This window comes from Pan paniscus, chromosome 19 (assembly GCF_029289425.2).
Source record: "Pan paniscus chromosome 19, NHGRI_mPanPan1-v2.0_pri, whole genome shotgun sequence".
NCBI classification, from domain to species: Eukaryota; Metazoa; Chordata; class Mammalia; order Primates; family Hominidae; genus Pan; species Pan paniscus.
In genome coordinates, this window is record NC_073268.2 from 79,563,268 (window position 1) to 79,577,638 (window position 14,371).

Consider the following 14,371-nt stretch of genomic DNA (forward strand, 5'->3'; position numbering starts at 1 on the left):
GTGCTTCTGTTAGTACTGATCAGTTCTCTGAAAACATTTCCAAAATATGTTTGCTTTATGTATAAAAACTCGATTTCACAATATTGGTGAAAAGAAAAATGCTGGTCTCACAAATGTGGGCCTCTGGGAAAAAAAATCTGGCCTCATAGTATTTTGTTTCAGTCCTGAAAACAAACTGAGGACTTTAGTGGTTTCATAGTGAAATACAAGTCATAGTATGACTTCATTCTGCAGTATTCAGTGCTGTTACCAGGGGAGAAAGTGGGACTCCTCCACTCCTTTGGGAACTGAGACGTAGGCCTCTCAGTGACATCTCAGAGCCTTAGAAGTTTACTGTAGCACAGTGATTGTGCACCTGTGACATCCCATTCATTTGAATGGACACCTCTAGGAACAATGATAACTGGGCCTCGTTACTATTTTCATTTTCTTTTTAGAGACAAAGTCTTGTTCTGTTGCCTAGGCCAGAGTGCAGTGGCATGATTGTAGCTCACTGCAGTCTTCAGCCTCCCCAGTAGCCAGGAGTATAGGTATGCGCCACCACACTCAGCTTTATTTTTTTCCTATTTTGTAGAGGCAGGGTCTTGCTATATTGCTCGGAGGTTTGCTAAAACTCCTTGGATCAAGAGATCCTCCCACTGTGGCCTCCCAAAGCGCTAGGATTACAAGCATGAGCCACGGCAGCCAGCCCTTCTTACTATTGCTGTCACTTCATATTCTGATCTTAGCTGGGTCTTTCCTGCTGTTCAGCCCTTACACTGCCAAGCCATCCTTTTCTTCATCTTTCATTGTTTTCCCCAGAGCAGAAATGTAACTCATATGTACTTCTTTCAAGATCCTATCATGCCTCTTCTGCCCTTCATCACTGTGATCGAGCTCATCTCAAGGTGCCTGTATCTCAAAACTCTTATCAGTTCTTACGTACGCTCACCTCTACTTTGCCTTAGAGAAGGAAGTACTTACCTTCCTTTCCAGAGCAATTGTCTCCTCCTCTACACTCTTAACCCACGGTGTTGCTCATTCTCTCACGTTATTTCATTCTTTTTCTAAATTCACACTACCTTTTTTCTCAGTTTCTACAAACCTATGAATGTAGAAACCTACCTAACCTAAAAAAGAAATGTTCCTCTCCCTTGCTAACCAGAAGCAACATCCCATCTCTTCCCTTTCACCTCTGCCAAACCTGTCCTAAGAGTCCTCTATACTGGCTACATTCACCTCTTTATTACTCCTTAACCACTTGCATTCTGGCTTCCATGAATGAGAGAGGAGGCAACTCATTAAAATGATAAGCTTTAGGATCAGACACAACTGGGTCAAATCCTGTGTCCATACTTAATTTATACGAGGGCTTGAACAAGTCACTTAACCGCTCTCAATCGCACTTTTCATCTATAAAAAGGGTGTTAAACGAGTCAGTGTAAGCATTGAAAGAGATAAAGCCTTTTTTTAAAAGAGGTGTTAAAGTCTCTTTTAATCTTATATAGTGCCTAATAAATAGTATCTGTAAAAAAGAAAATAACCCAACCTCCCTACATTCTACCAAGCTGCTCTTTTAAAAGTCACTAATGACTGCCATTCACCAAATAAAGCAGCTTTGTCTCATTCCTCACATCTCTGAGCCCCTCCATAGTATTAGCAATAATAAACCTTTTTTTTTTTTTTTAAACAGAGCCTGGCTCTGTTGCCTAGGCTGGAGTGCAGTGGCACATTCTTGGCTCACTGCAGCCTCTGCCTCCTGGGTTCAAGCAATTCCCCTGCCTCAGCCTCCCAAGTAGCTGGGACTACAGGCGCACACCACCACGCCTGGCTAATTTTTGTATTTTTAGTAGAGATGGGGTTTCACCATGTTGGCCAGGCTGGTCTTGAACTCCTGACCTCAGGTGATCCACCCACCTTGGCCTCCCAAAGTGCTGGGATTACAGGCGTGAGCCACTGTGCTCGGCCAGTAGTAAACTTTTAATGTCATTTCCCACTTCTCTGGCTGCCCCTCTCTTCTTCTTCTGATAGAACTGTTCACTGAGATCCTCTGGTCTTCCTTCCGTCCTCATACTCGCCATGGCTTCAGCATTAAAGTCATAGGCTTTGGCGTCAAACCCGACTGGGTTCTAGTTCTCCTACCTACATTTTGGTGACTCTTAACCCCAAATTGCTAATTTCTGAAAGTGTTTTTGAGCTGTAGTTTCACATTTGTAACTGCTTCCTTGGCAGGCATGTTCATATCCCTGACTAGTTACTTCCTCAGATCCAGCTTTCTAAAATCACTCAGCATCTTTACCCTCCTCTTTCTGGATTTTCAAAGTCTGCTAATGTAGCCTCCGTTTTTCTCAGAACTAGGGAGTCATTGACATCTTTCCCTCCTTTGCCCTTCCTAATTCATTTAGTGGCCAGCACTTTTCAATGTTATCCTCAAAAGAGCTTGAGAAGCTACTCCTTGGTCTCTACCCCAACTGCCACTATCCCCCTGAATTATTCTTGGAGTCTTCTTGTGTAACAAACCCGTTTTTCAGATTCTCATCTCATCTATTACACACCATCCCCTTAGCTTTTGTAGAGCTTCTATTTTGAAGTAATTTTAGACTTTCAAAGATACTGCAAAAATAGTGCAGAGACCCAACACAAAGAAATGATACACATTTGAGGTGATGGGTATGCTAATTACCCTAATTTGATCATTACACATTGCATACATGTATCAAAATATCACACTGTACCCCATAAATATGCACAATTATTATGTGTCAATTTAAAATAATAAAAGTAAATAAAATAATTCTCTTGTAGGCAAAAAAAAATGCATAGAGTTTCTGTATATCCTCCATTCAGCTTCTCCTAATGTTAACAGCCTAAGTAATTGTAGTCTCATTATCAAAACCAGGAAAGTAATTTGGTGATAATACTATTAACTAATCTACAGACCTTACTGAAATTTGTCCAACTGTCCCACTGATCATTTTTGCATTAGAGAATCCAGGTCAGGATCTCACATTACATTTAGTGTTGTGCCTCCTTAGTCTCCTCCAACCTGTGAGAGTTTCTCAGTCTTTGTTGATCTTTTATGAGCTTGACAGTTTTGAAGAATACCAGCCAGTTGTTCTGTAGAATGTTTTTCAATTTTAGTTTATCTAATGTTTTCTCACTGTGAGATTGAGTGTATATATTTTTGGCAAGAATACCACGTAAGCAATGCTGTACCCTTATAAAAATGCAGCACTAGAAGTCCCTGCTGTTGATAGGTCTTATTACAGGTGGTGTTAACCTCAGTCACTTGGCTACCCTAGACCTGCTCACCAACACACTGACCATATATCAGTGATGATGCGACATTGTCCAAGAAAGTACATACCAAGGCCACCGCACAATACCTGTCCAAAAAGGCCTCCAATACGGAATAATGTTCTTCATTATTTCAGAAGTCTTTTTCTTCGCTGGATTCTTCTGAGCATTTGATCACTCTAGCTTAACCCCTACTCCAGAATTAGGAGGACATTGACCCCCAACAGGCATCTAAGGTAATGTCTTCCAGGTTTCTCAGCTCTGAAGTTACTGTTTTTCCTTTTGTAATTAAGAAATATCTTTTAGGGTTATGCTTTTGAGACTAGAAAGATAGACGTCCCGGTTCTTGTCATACTTTTGTCCACTAATGTTAGGATCCATCAGTGATTCTTGCTGCAGTAATTATTATTATTATTATTATTATTTTTTTGAGAGGAGTTTCACTCTTGTCGCCCAGGCTGGAGTGCAATGGCATGATCTCAGCTCACTGCAATCTCCGCCTCCCAGGTTCAAGTGATTCTCCTGCCTCACCCTCCGGAGTAGCTGGGATTACAGGCACCCACCACCACACCCAGCTAATTTTTGTATTTTTTAATAGAGATGGGGTTTCACCATGTTGGCCAGGCTGGTCTCGAACTCGTGACCTCAGGTGATCCACCCGCCTCGGCCTCCCAAAGTGCTGGGATTACAGGCATGAGCCACCATGCCCAGCCACTGCAATAATTATTGCTTTGATGTTTGCCTAACAGTGATTTTCTACTTCCATCATTCCCTCAACATGTATTAATTGAGATGTTACTGAAAGGGAAAGCGATCCCTTCTCCCCCATGTATTTATTCAAGTATTTATTGATATTACTATGAAGTCATGGATATTTATTTTATTCCATAGCCTGAAATCCGTTACCATTATTATTCATTTTCATTGTTCACCTTGCCCCAGATTTGGCCATTGGGATCTCCTTCAAACTGATTCCTGTGTCCTTTCAACTTCCCTCTATTAATTTTTGAGCATTTTCAGACTTTCTGACACCACAAGATGTTCTAGTCTCATCTCTTACCCCAGTCCTGGAATCAACCATTTCTCCAAGGAGCCATGGTTTCTTTTATCCATTCGCTTAGTTTTTGAAAATACAGTTCTGAGCATGAAAACACTCAATGACTTCACTGCCTATTGATTACAATTCAGACCACTTAGCCTGGCATTCAGAAATATCCATGCTCTGTCCCAAAAGACCTTTTCCACCTTAGAGTTTAAACTTCCCTTTCATGTGCCCTACTCTTACAAAAAGTAGAATACATTAATCATTTTCCATCTCAGCCAGTCAAGATAGACCTTTCTGTCTGAATCTGTTCCTGATTCTAGCCAGGAATTAATCTTTCCTTCCTCTGAAATGTTATTTCACTTTTACGTTCCTTTAAATTTATTGTATACTCCTTTGTTGGACAGGCTCTTGTCACATTGGTCACATCTCCCCTACCTTGTTGGAGAGTCCTTGAGAGCAGAACCTATATATTTACTGTCTTATTCACCTAAGTGGTACTTTGCCACATACTCTGTATTCAGTAAATATTCACTATGTGGATGGCTGGATGGAACTGAAATCAGTAGGAAAGCCAGAAACAGAACTTATATTTTCAACTGATCTAACTACTGCAGGACAAGTACCACCTACCTACCAGAAAAGGCTACTCATCTAATGAAAGGCTACTCGTCTGTTGAAACGAAGGCCCTTCTGGTAAATCAGTCTTGATCAGGGTCTTCTTTCAGCCTAAACTTGTAACCAACACTGAAATTATGAAGACGGCTATTGGTGCGCTAAGCCAGAAGTGCCTCTAGCCATTTGGGGCAGATCTTTGAGAGTCCTCCCTCCTGCTGGAAGAGAGAAGCAGACTTTGCCAAAGTTTGGTGGTCAAATGATTCATGATGTGAGATGTTTTGCTTCTTTGGAAGGCCAAAAAATTGTAGCTTCAAAATGTTTTTCTTCCCTTTTTTGATTTCAAAGATAATTTTTTTTACGCCAGCAGAGCTACCAGTTTCTCAAATCTTGGTCTAAAATGAACTATTTGAGGAGACAAAGAAGAATTTACCTCAGGAAGACGAAGCTCAAACTGAGAGTTTTGGTTTTTGTTTTTCTTGGAATGCAAAAAAAAGTCTGACCTTTTCTGAGGAAAAGAAGTTCTTCCCAGAGAGACATTTAGCATAGTTGTAGCTCAGTAATAATCTAGGCTGAGCAGAGTCTCCTGAATTTGCTCAGAGATTGGTTCCAGGAGTGGAAAGGATGATTCTTAGTAGCCTAGGCTTGTGCAGTGGTGGATGTGACTAGATTGCGAGCTCAGCCACAAGTCTGTGTTCACACATATCTCCTGTCCTCTCCTCTTAGGTGGATCATTTGGATAAGAACGGGCAGTGTGCTTTGGTTCATGCTGCACTCCGAGGTCATCTGGAGGTTGTCAAGTTTTTGATTCAGTGTGACTGGACGATGGCCGGCCAGCAGCAAGGAGTATTTAAGAAGAGCCATGCCATCCAACAGGCCCTCATTGCTGCAGCCAGCATGGGTTATACTGAGGTAAGAAGTAGGCAATAGGATTGTTTTTTCAAGCTATGTATTGAAGGACCCAGGAAACCAGGAGAAAAGATTGCACGAAGACAAAATTGCCAACCAAATTAGTGTGAATTCGTGATCGCTGCTCTGAATAATAAGGAGATTAAACTCCATGAAGCACTTTACTCAAATGCCAAAGTCCCTCAAATTATAGGTATAGAAAGGTGCGAGTTGGAAAGGACCGTGGAAATGATATAATTATTCTCCATGTTTTCCTCCCTGTTTAACAGACAGTGGCACCAAGGCTCAAAGAGATGAATTATTGAGGTGTAGTCACATGGTTAGATAATGTGGCACAGGAACAGCATAACATTTAGAATCTCAGAAGGACCAGATTTGAGTCCCAGCCTCGCTATTCATTAACTCTAGCCCTTGAACAATTTACCTAATCTCTTAGAAGTTTAGTTTCCCATCAGCAAAGTGAAGCTAATAAACTCCTTTATACAAGGCTGTTATAAGGGATGCTTGGTAAACTGTTAAACATTATACAGTTTATTTATTAATGATAATAACAATAATAGTGGCAAATGTAGGGAATTGGTAGTGTGCTAGGAAATGTTTAACAACCAACTGTGAAGAGGGGTGTGGGGTGGAACAGGGGTGTGTGTTTGTGTGTGTGCGCATACGTTTATTATAAATTTTACTGATAGAATGTGTTGCCGTGGAATACTACACAGCCGTAAGAAGAACAAAATCATGTCCTTTGCAGCAACATAGATGCAACTGAAGGCCAGTATCCTAAGTGAATTAACACAGGAACAGAAAACCAAATACCACATGTTCTCATTGATAAGTGGGAGCTAAACATTGAGTACCTATGGACATAAAGAGGCAACAGTAGACACTGGGGACTACTGGGAGGGGAAAGGAAGGGGAAAGGGTTGAAAAACTGTTGTTATCCTCACTACCAGGTGATGGGAACTTTTGTGTCCCAAACCTCGGCATCATCCAGTACACCATGAAACAAACCTGTACATTCACTGCCCTTGAATCTACAATAAAATTTGAAATAATTAAAAAAAAAAAAGAGGCTGGGCGTGGTGGCTCACGCCTGTAATCCCAGCACTTTGGGAGGCCAAGGCGGGTGGATCACCTGAGGTCAGAAGTTGGAGACCAGCCTGGCCAACGTGGTGAAACCCCATCTGTACTAAAAATACAAAAATTAGTCAGGCATGGCAGTAGGCACCTGTAATCCCAGCTACTCGGGAGGCTGAGACAGGAGAATCACCTGAACCCGGGAGGCGGAGGTTGCAGTGAGCTGAGATCATGCCATTGTACTCCAGCCTGGGCAGCAAGAGCAAACTCCATCTCAAAAAAAACAAACAAACAAAAAATATGTTGCACACAACTTACAAATAATAATGAACTATATAATACTCTTAATTGAAAGCTTTTGTTGATTTTTGCCAAATTTTTAGCTAACCTGTGGTTGTAACTTATAACGAAAGTTTGACAAATGGAGCTGCATCCCAGTTTGCTCTTTTCTCAATAACTGTATTGCCGTTAAATCTGATATGTGATCTACTGTTAAACTACTTCTCATCCACATACGAACTATATTCATTGAACTGAATCCTCTTTCAGCTTTAGCACTAAATGAAGCCCTGATTTATAATGTTTGCCAGTTTCAAGGGTGTAAATACTCCCATCATGGCCAATTTCAAGCTACCAGTGTGACATCACTGAAACAAAGAGGGGAGGAGAAGCATAGTAGCATGTTGTGATGTAATATTCCCACCATGCAGACAAGACATGCACAATCAATATAAATAACCTCAACAGCATAGATAATAGTAAGATATAGTTAAATAATAGGAAGTTGCGAGATTTGAGTATTCTTTAACCTTTGTTTTTAATGTTAATTTATTTAATTGCTATTTGATTTCTAATAAACAACTGGCTTTCAGAATTTCTGAGAATTTAACAGTCAGCTTTCATGGGCCAGTGCAAGCATGGGATAATCAGCAACACAGCTACCATATCAATTGAGCTGACATGTCACCAAGGGAGTGTTAAGTAATATTAAATTTGTATCATCTATGGGAGGTTTTTGAACCCTGTTCAGTCAAATTCCCAGAAACAGAACTGTCACTTTTCATTGTGTTTAGAGATTTTTCTCCCTTTACTAGTTGCAGAACAGTCCTTATACATCTGAGAGGAAAAAGGAAGATAATCACTTTACTCTGAGGAAACACAGGGCCAGATGCAGTGGCTGACACCTGTAATCCCAGCACTTTGGGAGACCAAAGCAGGAGAATCACTTGAGGCCAGGAGTTCAAGACCACCCTGGACAACATGGCAAGACCCACATCTCTGGGGAAGAAAAAAAAAACTTTTTTAATTAGCCAGGTGTGGTGGTGCATGCCTGTAGTCCCAGCTAATCCGGAGGCTGAAGTGCAAAGATTGCTTGAGCCTGGGAGGTCAAGACTGCAGTGAGTCATGAACACATTACTGCACTCCAGTCTAGGTGACAGAACGAGACCCTGTCTCAAAAAAAAAAAAAGAAAGAAAAACAGGCCCTCAGTTTTCTCATATTTATTTTCTATGGCTTTTTTATAGGGAGGAGGAAGGATTGCTTCTTTAACTTAAATATGAAGAATATGTAATTTTTTAAAAATCACATGCTATATAAGTGAATTGCATTCTAGAGAAATGTGTAAACCATACCTGATAAGACAAATGCTCATCATGGAAGCTGTGAGTTTCTTTATTAGGACGGTCAATTCTGATTCCTTTTGTGTGCAAGAGATTTAGTGATACTTGGATCATCCAAGCATCTTCCAAACCTCACAGGCTAGTGTCAATAGCATAGTTTTCCACCTGAAGTTTGAGCTGACACAACTTCTTGTTTCAGATTGTCTCCTACCTACTTGATCTTCCAGAAAAAGATGAAGAGGAAGTAGAGCGAGCACAGATCAACAGCTTTGACAGTCTCTGGGGAGAGACAGGTACCTCTCATGGACGTTGCCCTCAAGAATGTGTTGTGTTTGTGTGGACTCTCGAATCTCACCCCCTTATTTTTTCCCTGGCATACATTTGGCAGTCTTCTGTCTCCGGCTTTTGTAATGCAGACTGATTCAGCCAAACTAAACAGTCAAGCAGTTTTCCTCTTTCCATCCTCTTTGCCTGTGGATTCTCCATACTCTTTGCACCAGAGTCTTCTTTCAAACAAAACTTTTTCCCTCTCTTGTTTCCAAATATTTTTAAAAGACTGAAAGTTACCTTACAATGTGCCAAACCAGAGCAGAAAATTATTGTGGCCTGTCTCCTTTTTATGTGATCCTTGTAGTAGTTAGGAATAAATATTTCTCCCATCAAAATAACTCTTTCCCCTTGCATTTGTTAACCAGGATGTTAAATTTTCACCCACACCTCTGGCTTAACCAAATGTTACTGTGATAGCGTGGTATCTGACACAATTAATCTAATACATTATGAGTAAAGTTGCTATCTGGATGCACAATGAATGCCCAGCCTCATGCAGTTCCTGTTGGTCTGTAGCAAATCAGTTTCTGTATCGTTCGGTACAATGCAAACAGAAGCCTCTTCCTTGTGGCCTTTGCAGGAAGTGATTGTTGTCTTCCCTCCAAGTCTAAACTGCAGCATCTGGAGAAACATTAGTAACCTTGGATGTGTTTTTATGAAACCAGGGCAATGAAAACTGTAGAGTAACCCCAGATATGTGTGATATTTTCCAGGAGAAGTAGACCAATATTGAGATGGCCAATCTAGGGAGAATATTTTACTAAACAAGAAGGGTATGCATTTGGGTTAGGATAAGAGTGTTATTAAAAATAAGAGGTTCTTGAACTCATTTAAAATTTATAAAGACCTATTGTGGCATTTCTTCTCGTGACAAAGTCTTACACACGTTTCCTGACTTCTTTAACATCATGTGGAATGGTCCAAAACTCAGGAATTTGCTTCTCGAATAATCCCTCCTTTTGTAAGATCCAAAGGGAGCAGATGCCTGGCAGCTGCAGCTTAAGAGTCCATGACAGATTAAAGGAAAGTGTACAGCTGGAAACAGCTGCTGTCTCTGGAGCCCCACCCTGAGGGAAGCCAGAGGAGAAGGAACTGGGCAGGACATCAGCCGCTCTGGAGTATGCATATGTGTGTGACCCAGAGCTGCAGGAGGGGCATGTTGGTGTGTTTCTATCAGCACAGCCTTCTCCAACAGTGTTGCCACATCTCCAGCAGACCCTTTGTTGCCAAGGGCATGGCGGTGTAACCACTGACAGCAGCAAAAAGAGTCGTGTCCCCATGGTGATAATGAATAGAAATTACAAGACTAATAGTCATAGCGATGAATATCAAACACATTCTGATGGTGTACTTGAAAGAAATCCTTAAAAATACTCAAGAAGGGCGTGAATTAAATGGAGGACTTATTTTTATTGACATGAATTTCTTATTAGAATAAAATTTTATGGCCTCAGGATTTTTAAAATATTTTATTCCTTAAAGTATACAATAAATTTTTACAGTAAATTTTGTACATATGTACCATATCTCAAGATTTTAAAAAATCAAAACTTCATGTGTTTGCTTGTAATCAGAATTGTGTTGTGTTTGACTTATGCATATATACAATATAATTATAATATTATAAACATGAAGAGCTACTTAAACATGAGTTAAGATGAAATTTATTTGTAATATGATTTCTTTTTTTTTTTTTTTCTTTTTTTTGAGACGGAGTCTCACTCTGTCCCCCAGGCTAGAGTGCAGTGACACAATCTCGGCTCACTGCAACCTCTGCCTCCTGGGTTCAAGTGATTCTCCTGCCTCAGCCTCCCGAGTAGCTGGGATTACAGGCGTGCACCACCACACCTAATTTTTTTTTTTTTTGTATTTTTAGTAAAGATGGGGTTTCACCATGTTGGCCAGGCTGGTCTCAAACCCCTGACCTCAGGTGATCTCCCCACCTCAGCCTCCCAAAGTGCTAGGGTTACAGGTGTGAGCCACCGTGCCTGGCTGTAATACAATTTCTATATCTATGAAAAATTATTTTATTTCAGAAAAAATTCTGGAAAATAATGTTTATTATGTGACAATGACCCTACAACTCATCACTAGTATAGAATGGACTTTGATTTACTGTTCTATCTACTGTGATGTTTATTAAACATACATGTGCCTTTCTAACTTATAGCACATGATCATTTAAATTTTATAATGACCTATTGAATTATGATGCTTCCTCTCATGACAAAATCTTATACATATTTTCACATACAAAAGTGGTCTGTGACCCAAAGCTAGTTGGTGGGGGCTCATATCTGCAACCAGGACCTAAGTGACAATTTTTAACCTAAGGAAAATACAATGGTCGTGATGTTTCCTATAATATGTATCACTTACTCTATCAAATCTAAGACACCATTAACTTTAAGAAACTATGTAGCCATTATTTTATGTGCCACTACAGAAACAAACAACTTCTGCCAACTATACTGACACAATTCTTTATTATCACATTAATTGTAAGATGCATTCCAATTTCAGAGATGTTAAAATGTAGAGGGAGAAAGTGAATCTTAGAATATTAATTGGGATGTGATTTTTACATATTAGATTTTCTGAAGGCAGATCACTGGAGCATCCTGGTTGCTTTCGTCTTCCATTTGCAGCCTCTTTATCTTTCCAGATGTCATCATCTTACATCCAGCTTTCACTATCTGCTGACCCCCTCCCATCCCGTAGAGTTTTCACAGACTTCTTAGGGAACACCACAGAAGAAAAGCAAACAAGGTGACAAGATTGTTCACCACACCCTCCTCTCCCTTGTGTTGTGGGCACAGACCAGGACCAGTGCTGAGAGCTTCTAGCAACTCTGGAGGCCAACCCTGGAAATACATGGCCCCAAAAAGAAACCAGAGTTTACGACATAAACTTACTAGATTCCTTTAATTCCTGCCCTCATCATCATTTGCCTAGATTATTGCAGCTACCTCCTAATTGAGCTTCTGCCTCTAGCCTCACCCTTTTGTGATACATCTCTCAGACTTCAGCCAAAGTGATCTTTTTAAGCCATAGTCTGTTTGTGTCACTTTCCTGCTTTCTGACCTTCATTTACTACTTGTAGGATTAAGTCCTTTAATGTAGCATAAAAAGACCAGTAATAATCTCCAGTCTCATATATTGCCTGTCTTCTCCAGTAATTCCAATAACAGTAAACATGTTGTTTTCCCCTCAGTGCCTTTATTCATGCTCTCCCTTGGCCCACCCCACACCTTCCATGCCTGTAAATCTCCTGTTCATCTTTCAGCATCTAACTCACATTATCATCTCTACCTGGAGGCCATCTCAGAAACCTCTTCCTCTGTGCCTTCCCTCATACCAAGGACATATCTCCATTGTGCATATCACACTATATTAACATATTCGTCTGTTTCCTTACTCAACCATGAGTTCTTTGAGAGCAGTGTCTGACATATAGCTCAATAAGTGTTTTATTAATGTCATTTTGAATAGCAGTGATCAGTTTATTTCTCCCCAGCCACTTCCCCCTCCTACCCCACCCCTTGATCTTACATGACCTGTCTGTGCTGGACTCTTCCAAGGTTGAAAGTAGATGAAAGAGTCATGTGTATCTCTGCGTTCTCTTTAGTGTCAGCATCCCATCCAAGCAGACTCTGGCTGTTTCCCCAACTCTGAGCTACATCCTGTCTGCCTCTTCCAACTCCTTAGATGTTTCCCGTTGAAAAAAGACCATTTCTGTCAGGTCATCTCGTCAGATGCTGACAAGCTAGGAAACAAATTCTGTTACTGCTCTTTTAGGAAGAAAGTTGGCTCCTAACTGCTCTGTTTGCAGTTTGGTGTTTTATAGAATTGGCTTTACCTTCATCTCCTTTCTTTTAGAAAGTTTTAACAGTTTTCGATAAATCTCATATAAAATCCAGCCATACAACTCCTTGCTCTTGGATTTTGAAAAGCCCAGACTCCATTTTACATAGTTGTGTTGTTCTGAGATGAAATTGGCCAGCTGTGTTAACCATGTCCAGCTATCAGCTGAAGGTTGCTGCCAAATGACATCATAACCTAAACAACAGAGATGATACAACAAAGAAAAAGGCCAAATGGAACATTCCCTCACATGTAAATGTGTTATCCAGTGGGGAGAAATGGGGCAGCCAGAGCCATAGAATTGTCAGACTGGACAGTATGGCTTTCCAGATGGTCACTGGTTGTGAATATTCAGATGTGTTCTGTGAACTGGCATCATTAGTGAGAGGCTTCATTCTGAAATTCTGTATTTTCTCCAGGATGCTGTAACTTCTTTCGTGAAAAATAATGTATTTGGCACCCTCACATACAGAGGTTTGCTGCAACCTTATCAACCTAGTAACTACTTTAAACGGGTTTAGAATGTGGGTTAGAAATTTTCCAAATGGTTTGTTTTATGCACCGAGATAATTCTTATGGTTCCTAATAAGTGTCTATCCAGTCAAATTATTAAACTACTCTTGTGTTCTGACCCATATATAGAACTCACAATTTGTTTTCTAACCTTTTAGAAATATGAACTTGAGAAAGAGGGAGCATCACTTATATTTAAAAAACAAGAGATAAAACTTCTTTGTCCAGGAAATAATTATAGCCATTAACACCTGAGCTCACCCACTCAGGGTTGGAAATGACCCTCACCTCAGATAGGACCATGCCACTGCCCTCCTGTAAGGAACTGAAAAGAAATGCCAATGTCAGGAGTTCCAACTAAAATTGAAAATACACATAAGACAAGCCATAGATAGAACTGGTTTAAGAGTGCATGTATCTTCTAAAATTACCACATTTTACTTCATAAGTCCTTCTTATCCTTGCAGAAGGAAGGAAAATGTTACTTGAAGGTTTATACTTGCGGAAATTACAGGTAGTTTTCATTTTGCATATGACTCAGTAGTGGATAAATTTGGCCAAGTCCAGAGACAAAATGCCATAATTTGCACTTAAGTGGAAATGAATGCAAATGTCCATTTGATGTAAATTTTACTTGCTTCTCTGAATACGTTTTAAAGTTTGCAAACTGCAGTATCTGTGCCTGCCAAATATTATCATTTTCTGGTTTGTTACTGGAGTAGGAGGCCATAATGAAAGAAGAACCTGCTGACTACTACATCAATTTTTTAAGTCAATTTGGAAAAAAAAATCTTTATCCTCTTTCTTTAAAATGAAGTATAACTCCTACATGTTCTAACAGTGTTTCCATCCTCCATACCCCTCATTTTTTAAAACAATAGACTTGTGCACCTGAGAGCCCATGGTTAAATGAAACAAATACATATTTGTTAAAAGATAGACTTCATATCTCCAAACTCCTCTTTCTACTGTTGAAATGACACTCTGAGGACAAAATAGGCGTTCGTAAAATCTCCTTTGTATCAGAGATCATATTGTCAGTGGACAGTGGCACAAAAAGAAGAATGTTTCTGTTTTTTTCCTAATGTGTCTCTTAAACTCACTGTAGCTATTTTTACCTGTGACTTC

General features: G+C 40.1%; 1 protein-coding gene across 11 annotated transcripts in view; it reads left to right on the top strand.

Moving 5' to 3' along the window:
* Nucleotides 1-14,371, top strand: part of TANC2 (tetratricopeptide repeat, ankyrin repeat and coiled-coil containing 2) — a 471,869-nt gene that overhangs the window by 434,127 nt on the left and 23,371 nt on the right. For all 11 annotated transcript variants that reach the window (XM_034942670.3, XM_034942673.4, XM_008963747.5 and 8 more), the window contains 2 exons: nucleotides 5,660-5,845; nucleotides 8,736-8,829. In XM_034942670.3, the coding sequence (XP_034798561.1) occupies nucleotides 5,660-5,845; nucleotides 8,736-8,829 (280 nt within the window). The remainder of the gene's footprint in view (nucleotides 1-5,659; nucleotides 5,846-8,735; nucleotides 8,830-14,371) is intronic.